The sequence below is a fragment of the Rhinolophus sinicus genome, chromosome 5 (genome assembly GCF_057876585.1).
Source record: "Rhinolophus sinicus isolate RSI-liver-muscle chromosome 5, RSI-T2T, whole genome shotgun sequence".
Taxonomy (NCBI): Eukaryota; Metazoa; Chordata; class Mammalia; order Chiroptera; family Rhinolophidae; genus Rhinolophus; species Rhinolophus sinicus.
Window position 1 is genome coordinate 88,982,482 of NC_142505.1, and position 13,274 is coordinate 88,995,755.

General features: G+C 43.8%; 1 protein-coding gene across 6 annotated transcripts in view; it reads left to right on the forward strand.

Moving 5' to 3' along the window:
• ABLIM3 (actin binding LIM protein family member 3) overlaps window positions 1–13,274 on the forward strand; it is a 103,381-nt gene that overhangs the window by 32,147 nt on the left and 57,960 nt on the right. For all 6 annotated transcript variants that reach the window (XR_012489830.2, XR_012489831.2, XR_012489832.2 and 3 more), the window contains exon 3: window positions 7,838–7,975. Coding sequence is in view for 1 of the 6 variants with exons in the window: in XM_019734351.3 (XP_019589910.1) it covers window positions 7,838–7,975 (138 nt within the window). In the remaining 5 variants the exon portion in view is untranslated. The remainder of the gene's footprint in view (window positions 1–7,837; window positions 7,976–13,274) is intronic.

Consider the following 13,274-nt stretch of genomic DNA (forward strand, 5'->3'; position numbering starts at 1 on the left):
GTAGTTAGAGCGTGGCAGCTGGCTGTCAGGCAAGCGCAGTCTGTCTCTGGCCAAGAGCGTGCTGTTCTGACACATGTCCGGACAACACATTTCTGGAGAAGGCGGCACAAGCCATGTTGCCAGCTACACGCCATGACCATGGAACAGGCTGATGAGTCTGCCAGAGAGAGAGAGGCTGTGGAGGAGTTTCTGCTGCAGCAAAGGCTTTACAATCTCGTCTTGGGTGACAGACTGTGTTACTGACCTGCTGACATGGGAAACTGGGGCCAGGCCAGGCCCATCTGTGCAGGGCACAGGGATTCCCAGGGTAGTCCTACCTCTGCTTTGCTGCAGCTGCCAGCACCTGCAGAGCCTGCCTCTCTCAGAGACCAAGCAGGCACACCTGTCAGGCTGTACCTGTCCACACCAGGGAAGATACTCAAGGCTGACATCCCTGGGCTCTGGCGGGCAGCAGTCACGGCTTCTTCATTATCTGCCTTAGATGCTGAATTCGTGTTCCCAGTTTCCTGGTCTGTACTCTGTTACCCTCCATCATTATTCTTAAATCTTTGTGAAATTGATAAACACACACACACACACACACTCACACACACTTTAAATCGGCTGGATAACTAACGGATGGATGATTACTGTTGGCAGAAAAAGGAGACATCCCTTTCAGCCTCCCCCAAGCCCAGTTCCTCGCTAGAGACACCACTATGGGTAGTTGTGTGTGGCAGGCAGTAGGACTTAGCGGTGAGCACGCAGGTTCTAGAGTCAGACGGCCTGGGTTCAGACCCTACCTCTGCCATTTACTAACTGTGCAACCGTGGACAAGTGACTCCAGCTCTCGGGGCCTCAGTTTCCTTATCTGTAAAATAAGGATAATAATATCCCCTCGCGAGTCATAGAAACTCAATGAAATGACATATGTAAATTGCTGAGCACCATTCCTGACTGAGTAACCACTATCTAAATTCTATGTCTTATCCTTCCAGACCTTTCCTTATGCATTTCCCCCCTCCTATTTCTTCCTGCATGGTTTCCTTAAACTCGACTATGCTTCTGCATCTTGGAACACTGACCCCCCAGCCCACCTACTCTAAGGCCGAACCTCAGCATGACTCCAGCTCTATGGTAATGCAGTCTTCTGTGAATTCTCTCTCACCTTTCCCTGATCCTGGGGCTTTGTACCAGCCCAGCCCACCCTCTAGGTCTGCTCTCTCTTTCATCCTGTTATTCTAGAACAGACACCCTCATGCACTGATGCAAGCAGAAGTTGCTGTGTGAGCTCAGGTGAATCCTTTCTCCCTCTGGGCCTCAGCTTTCTCATTCGTTAAGGGATGCTATTGGACTCGCTTTCTTCATTCTTTTATTTATTCATCAAGTACTTATTGAGCACTGATTCTATGCCGGGTCCTGAGGGTACAATGGCAAACAAGACAAACACGGTCCCTGCCCCGTGTTGTTCACAGTCTAGTGTGTGGATAACCTCCCACTTCCTTCCTGCGCTAAAAGTCTGGTTTTCGGTATTCACACCCTGAACATAGATATAATGACACGAGATCCACATGCATGATCCTTAGGGGTTACCAAACGCAGCTCTCACAATCTCCCTATCAGAGTTTTCAGAACAAATTACTCACTTATTCTAAGTAAGCACACACACCACACAACAAACGTGTCCCCTGGAAACAGCAGATGTGCCCAAAATACACTGCCCCAGGATAACATAAATCATAGCCTCTCATTCCCACAACAGGAAACACCCAATTCACGCATTCCTCTGCAGGATATATCAAAAATATGTCAGCCACCCACCTCTGGAGCCCACAGAAACCCATAAACAGAGGCGCAGAGATAGGGGAAGAAAGATGAGGCTGCTTAAGGTGATGAATGGGCTGGAGCCCAGGGTTTTATCCTAGACAATCAGCAAGGAGGGAGAACTGGAAAACCTTTGCCTCGGCTGGGCTGGTCCAAAAATGCATGTGACAGTGTTCGAGCCAAGCTCAGTGGCAAGTGCTAGGGATTATTTAGCAAGAATTCCAACACTGCCTTGGAGGTGGGGATGCATGGCTTCAGAGATCCTTTAATTTAATTATCACTTATATTTCAGCCCACGTTACATGCCAAGCAGTGTACTAAGCACTTTTATATAATTTCGGTAATTTAATGCTCACAAATGACCTGAGTTATTCCCGCTCTAGGGATGCTCAAACTGGATGGAACGGGTGCCATGCACTTAACTTGCCCGAGGTTGCATAGCCAGCAAGTGGCAGGGGTGGACCACAAACCCAGCTCTCCTGACTCAGCGTCCACACCACTAACCTCTGTCTGCACTTGTGACCCCTTCCGGTCCGGGGTCCCACCTCTCTGTGCTCTTATGACAGGAAACAGGATCAGTGTTATGGGGCTGCTTCAACTCCAAAATCAAACACAAGACCCTGTTGGTAACTACCAGATACTTTTATATACAGATCCCACCCTAACCTTTCAGGCAGACGGCTTTCTACCTGCGAGAGGCCTGGATCCACATTTGGGTCTCTTCCCGGGGGGCTATGGAATCCCTGTGAATACACCCAGAGTACTTTGGGCTCTAATGAAGCGGTGAGGAAGCTGACTTGCGACAGCTGCTGCACCCGCTTGTTTTCCTGGGCCCCGGGGTTTTGCGAGCTCATTGCTGAATCGGTTGATTCTCTGCTTGATGTTTCACTGTTCAACCAGAAACCCCACTGTTTTTATTACACTTCCAGCCAATTATTCACAGTTGTTATACTGTCTCCAAATCAGTTTTGTCACTCTTTTAATTATACCCCAGCATAATATAGGTGCTTCTACCTTTTAAAGACCATTTAAAGACAACTCTATTTGAATGAAGGAACATTTTTATCTACAAGGTCAAGTGACTCTCAGGGAAGGAAAAAATATTGTGCAGGCACCACCTCAGTAAAGAGAACATACCTTAGGTCATGTTGCTTTGAGAGAGGAAGCATGCCGTTATGTGCTTTTAAAAGTTATTAATAAATCTGATAACATACAACCGTCTAGTTTAAAAGGGAGATCAATTAGCGGAGAGAAGAGAGTGTGGAGAGAGAGAATGAACCTCAGAAAAGGACTCACAGAGCCAGAATCAGTTTTTAATTGGAGGGAATTTTATAAATCATTGTGTCCAAGCTCCTCCCTGACTCAAGTGGGAATTGAGGCCAGAAGTTAGATGATTTGCCCAAGACTATAAAGCTGGGAGACAGCAGAAAGGGAATCAGAACCCAGACTTACCCCAGTGCTACTACCAGAGAGAAACCCAGAAGATGAAGAAGAGAGAGAGAGAGGAACAGCCAGATGGGGGAAGTAGACGCTGACTTCACCTCTTGCTATGTTCAACTCACATGCTCCTTATAACTCACCAGGAGGCCAGTCACCCCACCCCTTCCAGTACTGTTGTGCTCCAACAATTTTAAATGATCTTTGTAGCACTTGGGAAGAGCTTTACTTGCATATTTATTTACGGAATTAAGATGTATTTGCTTTAAGTATGCTAAAGATGAGGTATGTGTATACAAAAGGACAATGTTTCAGACCCTTAATTTTTAATCTCATAGGCATGGACCAGCTGATTTTCTGCCTTAACACATCATACTGACAGCCATTACTAACTGATTTTCTTGCTTTTGTTGTTGGAAAGATTAAGATTGTTCGGTCTTGCAGTGCCTGAAAATTTGTGACTTTTTTTTAAATCAGTATTTATTTCACTGCTCAGAATTTTTTGTTTCCAGATCAAATTTAGGATGGGTGAATGCGTGTGTAATTGGTTCCTATTGTAAATTATTTTTTAAATACTTCTTTAAAACACTGCAGGGATAAAAAAAATTATTAATTTACATCTGAATTGGCATTTCTGAATTAATTTGTACATGTTATTTTTATATAAGGAGGTGTCAACCAGGTTTAGTTTCTTGCTCCTTATTCTCAATGCCCAGTGTTCCGTTTGTGAAACTATAGAATTTCAGTGTCCAATGTGGCAGCCACTAACTAGCCCCATGTGGCTATTTAAATGTAAATTTATATTAATTAAAATTAAATCAATTTAAAATGAAGTACCTCCGTCACACTAGCCATATTTCAAGTGCCCAATGGCCACATATGGCTCGTGATTATTATATTGGACAGCGTGAATAGAGAACATTTCCATAACTCAGAAAGTCCTGTTGGAAAGCACAGCCTAAGGACTAGTAACTAGCATTGTCTCTCCTGAATGAATGCCCTTTATTGGCCAAATAACATTAAACAGAAGCTAGAGACTCCCTACGTGAATTGTAGAAACATATCACATGATCCAGCTGTCTAAACTTTTTAAGTTTATAGATTATTTCATAAGAGCAGAGCTAATGTCCTTTGAGGCTTACGGCTGCTCTCAAATGTTGTTCTCAAGGATAGGAGGTTCCTAAAATATGAGGCAGTTCAAAAATTCATGTGTAAGTCAATTTAGAATTCAAAAGACGTTTGCCCATAAGACAAATGTTATAAATCATATGACTGAAACTTGGTACTTTCGGAGATAAAAATTAGTGGAAATCATAACCAGCAGGAAATAAAAAATAAAATGTCAGTGTTTCAGGGGGATTATAGATTGGTGGGAAGAAATGACACGTCTATACACACACAGAATAAGATTAAGTTGATGGTTTAATCAGCCATGGAAACGGAATCTTTTTGGAAATGAGGTGGCTTCCAGGGCGGAGCAGAGGTGACATATCTCAGCATAGCTTCCCTTGACCCCCAGAGTTCCTGATGGTACTGTCCGGATAAGGAAAGGTCTTCACATGTCTGAAAGCTCAAATGTTGCTACACCATGGCCCTTTTATAATCAGCACTCTGGAAGAACTCATACCAACAATGCATGCATTTCTGCTTATGGGACTACAAAGGGTAGCAAAAAAAGTATACACATTTTAAGAAAGGAAAAAACTATCAAAATGGTAATACTCAATATATACCGATAACAAAAGATGAATACAAGTCACATTTGACTTCTGCAATTACAAGAGGTGCTCAAAGTGGTTACCATCAGCATCCAGACACTTCTGATTACGGTGAACTACTGCTTGTGCAACGTTGACCAAAGTGTGTACTTGTATATATATTTTTGGCACCCCCGGTATATACAAACATCAGACATTTGGTGGATTTTCAGCCACAGTTAGCATCACGAAAGCAGCACCCTCAGCCTGAGGGAAGCAACACAGTCAGGGCTGAGGACCCATCACTAAATGGCCCAGGAAAGCCCATTTTCCCAATCCATCCTCTCACTCTGACTTTATGCCTTTTAATCTGAGTGGCTCAAAGACTGAGTTTTGACCGAAGACCATGATTACAAATTGCTTTCCCCAGAAAATCAAATAAGAAAAAAATCTAATTGGTCTTACAAGTTGGTTCTTCAGCAATAAGGAAGATTGAGTTAGAAGAGGTATATGAAAATTTGTGCAGTGATTCTGGAGGGACTTTCAGATACTTTTGGGAACTCTAATTGTTGATGGTGACAATTATACTACTTGTTCTTATTTTCAGACTCACAGCTTTGTTTCCCTCAGCAATAGTAGATCACCTCACTGCTCATATATACAGGATCTATATTTTTCTCACAAGTTGAAGGGAGAGGAGGGAAAACATATTTTCCAGGGACATTGAGCAGGAATCAGAAAAAGAAGAAAAGGAGACAGAATTACAGACAATGTTTGTGGACATTTCGGGGGTTAGGGAAGAATTGCTCTGAACTGTGGAGAGGATGTGAAGGTCATTATACCAGTGAATATTTGTGAAGTACGTAATGCAATTTTTCAAATGCTTTATATGTATTAGTCCATTTAATAAGTTAATTCATGATTTAGTTAACTAGCTAACTCACTCAACTTTTGTCTTCAATTAAGACAGGAAAAAAAGAGTTGAATTAGAGGCATGAACTCCATGAAAGAAAGATTGTGAGAATATTATTCTCGCATTTCAGATAGCAAAGTTGTCAGAAGCAACAGTCTTGGGGCTAAAGAAGCAGTTCTTTGCCCTGGAGCATGGGATCCATATAAGTGGAAGATAATCAAAAATCCTGATTTCCTGTTTCTTGTCTTTAAAAAGAGAAAGGTGTAGGAAATCAGTTACAGAGATCATCTCTGAAACTCTGAAGAAAACTATAGGGTAATGTATGTAACACCAAATTTTATATTTAGAGATAAGTATTAGACCCCAGATGTATCAGTCAGGACACGCTACAGTAACAAAAAAATCTTAGCGGCTATGACAACAAAACTTCTTCCTTCCCCAGGATAGATGTTCGTCAGGGGTGAGATGCTCTATGATTCCTTAGTCAGGGATCCAAGCTGATGCATCCTGCACACCATATGGGGTATCACCAGAAGCTGGGCTATGGGAACGGCAACATGGCAGATCACATACTGGCTCCTAGGGCTTCCAATCGGAAGTGACACACAATTTCCATTTACATTTCATTGCCAAGCAAGGCACCATGTGTAATACTTCATGTGCCTAGAATAAAAGATTCAAATTTCAGTGAACAGACATAGCAACTACTACACTAAGTCAAGAACCCTCGAATTAGGGGATCTCTAAGTTCCTTTGCAGTTCAAGCTCCTTTAAGACCAGAGTAACTTATAAGACGCTTATTCAAAGTTTAGTCAGTAAGTCTACATGTCTAAATGAGAGACACCAATTCCCCTTCAATCAGGTGCTCACCTTTATAGCCAGGATAAGAATGAGCCTTCTAATAGAGTAGAGCAGAAGTTTCTGGGAGTGAGAATGGAGGAACTGAGTGATTCTCTCCCTGGTGCCAGTGGGGGCTTCCTACAAGAGAGGAGGCGTGGTTCCTCACTGGCAGAGTTATCTCAAATGAGAAAAGCGTACACAAATGAGGTTGAATCAGACAGCTGCTAACATCCCTTCTAATCCTGAGATTTTGAGTACTAGACAGTGCGTACTGTTATTAAATACCAATGACCAGACTTTAGAATGGTCAAGCAAAGTATAGCTCAGGGAAGGGAGATTTTGAAAAGCAGCCATGAGAATGTCGAAGCAAGAGAGCAATAGACTCAACAGGCCAGTAGGGCTCTTAAGCTTCGTCACATGCTGACCGCTGAGCTCCCACCCCCAGTGACTTCAGCCCCTACAGATTTCCACCAACTCTTTTTTCTTAATTATGCACCTTTGATATTTTCTCAATGTTATGCAAAATGCTGTTCAAGGGCAGCTTTAAGATGAGCCCCATTGTCAATCTCCTTCCAACCAAAGTGCCCCCCTCCCTTTGTGCCTCTTTTATAGTCTGTGCTGCTATTGACCATGCTCATTTTATAGATGTGGAAACCGAGGTGCAGATAAGGCTATAACTTGCTTAACAAAAAAAGCCAGTTGGAGGCAAGGTCAGCCACCCATTTCTTTGAGACCCATGAGTCAACTGCAAGACCTAAATTCCCTTTGAAAAGTGTGGGGCCTGGTTTGGATCCAGAGATCACTCAAGAAATGGCATTTCTGGATTGTTTACCTTGAAATACTCTACTGCCTCTTTTATTTGTTTTCATTTGTGAATTTGGCCTCTATTATTACAAGGAAAGTGTATGCTTACTCATAAGTGTCTGCCTGCTTCAGGAGATTTATGGCCGTCCATCTTACTGCCACGCCCCTTTCTAATGCTGCCTTTGATAGGCATATTCAGCCTGACGATGTATTGAAGGTACTTTGCTAATCAGTTCCACCCTTTCTGCGTTTTAATTCCAGTTAAGATTGTAAGAATGTCTATGGCAGGCTTTTTAAAGAGTGAGGGCCTTTTGCATGCTGATCTCTCTGTTTCTTTCTACAGTTCCTTATCAGCAGAATCCTTACAATCCCAGAGGCAGCTCCAATGTCATCCAGTGCTACCGATGTGGAGACACCTGCAAAGGGGAAGTGGTTCGTGTCCACAATAACCACTTCCACATCAGATGCTTCACCTGTCAAGGTAGGAGGCCCCATTTCCCAACTTCCTGCTCAGATTCTTGGCCATGCTCTCACTCCCAGGACATGCCACAGAAGTAGGCAGAACAAACACAGGCAGATGAGCTACCTACAAAGGCCTAAAGAGACTTCCCTAGAGCCTGTTATGAGAACTCCACTTTAAGCAACGTGAAGAGGGAAGGCAGAGTGAGACAAGTGTGGGGATCTGGGGGAGAGAAGGAGCCTGGTGACTCCAGAGTGGTAGTGCTGACCCAGAAGGAAAGCCGCATTCCTGCAAGCGTAACTTACACCTCTCTAAAGACGCCTGCCTTGTGCCTTTAAGTCAATTGTGAGTGAAAGAAAGAACAAGCTGTCCTGCCTAAAATTCAGCGTGGCTCTGAGATGAGCACCTGCTCTATAGACGACAGTGTGACAATCCTCAGAGGTGAAGTTTAACAATGGAGAAGGTACATCTTGACTTCAGTAAGGTTTGTAATTTGGGAGCAGATGGATGTTGGTTTACAGCGAATTGTTACAGCTTATCTGTGGCTCATTTCTAGAACCCTAGACTTGACGGAGCTAAGAGTTCCTTAAAAGAAGATAGCTACCCTGTTTCCCCAAAAATAAGACCTAGCCGGAAAATCAGCTCTAAATCGTCTTTTGGAGCAAAAATTAATACAAGACCCGGTCTTATAGTATACTATATGAGACCTGGTCTTATAGTCAAATACATTAATTATATTACACTATTTAAGATCCGGTCTTATAGTAATATATATTAATTTTTGCTCCAAAAGACGCATCAGAGCTGATTGTACAGCTAGGTCTTATTTTCGGGGAAACACGGTAGCAGCTGGAAGGAAGAGGGACTCAGCTGGAAGAGTCTGAGAACCCTCTGGCCCAAACAGGGCAACGCTCCCTTCCCCAGTGCCCCTTACAAATGCCTCTCCAGCTCCACGTCTTGAACTCCTCTTTGAAGCTTCCTGTTCCACAGAGCAGCCATTCTGATGTTGGGTTGCCCTGCGGGTTTGGAAAATGATTGACTCAAACCCTGTAACATCCACCTGTTGGTTTTAGGTTTGTCCTCATGAAGTTGGATGAGTACTTTGTATTTGCTTTTCCCGGTGGCTGCCCTTCACATACGTGTAGCCAGGTCTTCCCCAAGCCCAGTTATATCGCAGGTCCTTAAATTCGGCCTCATGTCAAATGCTTCCCACTTGTATCATCTTCCTGAAGTCTTCCTCCTTGATCCATCTGGTTTATCACTATCGTTCTTAGAGCATAATGACCAGAACAGACCACAGTTCTCAAGGTCTGCCAAACACAGCAAGGAATTGCATTTCTGTTAATGTGACTGATATTGAATGGATTTCCCGAGAAGCCACTTCACACCATTGACGGGTATTGACCTTAAGGTCAATTGAAACCCCCAGATCTTTTCATTTTAGTAACTTCTTCCAACCTCAGCCTGGTGTATCTGAGATTGACTTCCTCTGCCATTGCAGAAAAATCCTAGATTTCTTTCCTCAAGACCTAACTGGACTCTGCACTGAGCAAGAAACTACGTATTCCCTAATTTGTTTATGAAAGCATATATGGGATATATTTTAATTAAACGTGATTTAAATTTTATCTTGAGAATTTGCAAACTCCTTAAATGCAAGTTGACCTGCAAGACTATCTTTGTGAGTGGCCATTTTTACATCCCCAGAAGTAGAAATAGGATAAAGGGTAAAGGTAATAAAATTGTTATAAGGAGGTCTGAACGATGACTCTGCAATTATAGTCTTAAGAGAGTATATTTGTTACCTTATGCCAAAATCTAATAGTTTAAAACAATCTTTTACTTAGCTCCCGACCCTCTGGGTTGGCTGGGCAGTTCGTTCAGTCTGAGCTGACTCTGCTTATATCTGTCTGCCTCGCCATGATGACACGGTGGGTCAGCTGGCTGTGGTTGGCAGGCTGTTGACTTGTGTGGCTCCATATGGCTTCTCATTTTCCAGCAGGCTGGCGTGAACCATTTGCATGGTAGTCTCAGAGTTCAAGTACAAGAGAGCAAGCTTCAATGAGCAAGACCTTTCAAGCCTCAGCTTGGGTCACACTTGTTAATGTCCCGTTGGTGAAAACAAGTCAGATGGCCAACCTAGATTCAAGATCATGGAGAAATAAACTTTACCTTTTGTGGGAGGCTCTGCAACATCAGATTTCATGGGTGCGAATGCAGAGAAGGGAAGAATCGGACCATGTTGACAGTCTACCACAGGGAAGTTGAATCTTTTTTAATGTAGCTTTTAAGGGGGGAAAAAAAAACTAGTCTTTTCAATGTCAACTTGCTTAGCAATGAAACCAATGAGAGGATTTTGTTTCCAGGGATTAGTTACCCTAAACAGGCTTGTCATTTGAAAAATCTAAAATCTCTATGAATTTCTTTTACAACTCTTTTACCATGCACAACTGTGCTGACATGAAAGGAAGGAATCTGAAGAGGTGAAAAACAAAAGTAAAAGCAGAAATCCTGCTGTGACTGTCAATGTCAGATTTAACCCCCATGGTTTATCTAAATCTTGAAGACCTTGACTTTTTACCTTGCTGGCCATATGGATCATGGAGAGTGGGAAGGAGGCAAAGCCTGGAGCCTGGGCCAAGTAGGAACCTAATAGGAGGCCTCTGACTGAAGCTGAGATTCCCCCTGCAGAAGTCTTATTCTCAGTGTATAGATGGATCAGAAATAAACTGGCTCTGGAGAAGGAGTCAGTGCTGACACATGCCTGCACCCACTTTGGCACTAGTTAGAGGAGAACAAAATTCGTATCAAATTGTCTGTTCATAATCCACCCCATATTGCTTGTGGATACATCACAAGTAGTAAAACTATAAAGAAAAGCAAAGGAATGATAAACACACTTGGGGACACTGTGGGAAGGGAATGCTTTAGGGAGAGGCGAACAGACTTCCCAGGTGCTGGCAATGTTCTATTTTGTAAACTTGGCAATGGATACCTGGGAGTGTGTTTTTTATTCTTCTTTAAACTGTACATACATATTTTACACATTTTCTGCGTGCATCATATATTTCACAATTTAAATATTTAAAATAATGAGCTAGATCACGCCCAGGGGCCCTTCTAACTCTTTGATTTTGAAATTTCGTAGTACTCGGTCTTGTTTGAAATGTTTGAAAACCAACAGAATGATACGACAGGAACCTGATCTCTCAGATCTGGATGTGTCCTCAGTTACCACCTCGCCCTCTCATTTTACAAATGAGGCATCTGAGCTCCAGAGAGGGGAGGTAACTTTCTCAAAGTCACACAGCACCTCAGAGGCAGAATAAGAACATGGACAAAGGTCCAGTGAGCTGCAAAACAGCACCTTTTCCACTGAAACATGCTAGGGCCGTGGGCAAGTCCTTCTAGGCATTATGTTTATCGTGAGCATTCATTCTGGAGTTTCTCAAAGCAGTGCTAACTTTTCATATTCTGTCCCATTGTCAAACCACATAACTACTTTTCTTTTAAATGAGTAGGCTTTATATTTTGGAGTCACAGAATAATGTCTGCCCCCAGTGTGTTGATTCCACAAGAGCTCCACATGCAGAGCCTTTCCATGGCCTTTCCTAGTATGTGAATGTCAAGCTCTGCTCAGCCGCAGATACATCTATCATGGGTGTAGCTCACCTTCCATCCCCGTGCTCCCCACTGTATTTCCAGGAGCCCCTGAGATTCTCATCAACCTTAGTACCCTTTCTAACAAAAACTTCCTCCTTCAGCTCCTTGGGGGGAAAGGAGGAACTGACTGTTCTAAGTTTTCTTGTGGCCTCCTGGTTTTCTCCACTGGGAGAGGTGGCTCTGGGGGTGGAGTTGGCAGGGGAAACAAAGGAGAGAAAAGAAGGGAAACAACAGGAGCTGTTTCCAATGAGGTCGTAGGCCATGACCTCACTAATTCCACAGCCATGAAGTCAATTGATCCACCACCTGCACAGCCCAGAACAGCCTGTACTCTGGTCTTGCCTAACCTCTAGCCCCGGCATTGTTTGATGTGATGAGTTTTCATGAAGCCTGAGGGAAGAAGAACCCTTCCCCACCTCCCACCACCACCACCACTTCCACCCATTCTCCCTGCCTCTCCGCAGGGCGGGTCTCCAGGGGCTTCCAGCTCTGCCTCACACAGTTTAAAATGTTTGGCACGTGGTGAGCCCTGAAGGAAGCTCTCCTTCTCCTAGACTCACAGGATAGCAGTGTCAGAAGAAGAGCTTAGGTCATTTTACATACAAGTGAACAGAGGCCCCAAATGAGAGAGGGCCAAGTTCATTGTCACCCAGAGAGTTAGTGGCAGGTGGTCTGATTCCCAGACCACTACATCTCCCACCGTGCTCACTAATCCCCCTGGTTCTATGACATCTGGGGCTGCCCTCCTCACTCAGCCTGACCCTTTAAGCCTGCCTCTGACTTGCAAAGTGAACAAACACTTGTGCAAAATTTCTTGCATTCACCTGGAAGTCCCTCCTATTTTTAACCTGGCTGCTTTTGCAGAACTTTCCTATCCAAGATGAGGTAGTATTTACTGGGGTGATGTCACCTGGTACAGGCCAGGTCCTCACACTTAACAGGCGTGGAAACTGTGCCTCATCGGTTTCCCCACCATTGGTCACGCTTGAGAAAGCTGACTCGTGCTAACAAAGTCCTTAGGAAACCGATGCAGAAAACCAGAGTGCCTGTTGATTAATGTAAACAAGAGCTGTCACTCTGCGTTGTACTAGTTCACCTCCTCGTGAGCAGCTGTTTCTCTCCCAGAGGCGATCCGTGTAGAAAGTCAAACTATCAGACCATCGCTTGGTGAATGCAGACTGAGACCAAGGACCTGGTCAGAGGGTCTGAACGGGCTCTCCGGCAGCCTTCCTTTGGTGACTGACCACCCCCTTCCTGGCTGGCCCATCCTTGCTTTAGCTGGATGGATACACTTAGCGGTTCTGGTGGCCTCAGAGCCATTCGATCTCTTGGAAGAAACTTGGCCTCTTTCTAGTCAGCCCATTATGTGTTGCTTCCGTAATTCATTCTCAGAGGGAAATCTCATTTCCCACATTTCTGTGTCCTTTGGGGAAGGATGGTCCCCCGTGATTCAGTTGCTCACACACCTATAATTATATCACACCCACTCTTCTATCTGTCTTACACATCTTTGTATTGTCCACAAGGATATCCCAAAAGACCTAATGAAATACCTCATCAAACCGCATTGTCTCTATTCAAAAGCTATCAAGGCAATGGATCAATTTTACAGCTGAGTGACAGACTCACTGTAATCTTCTCTCTACATTTATATATG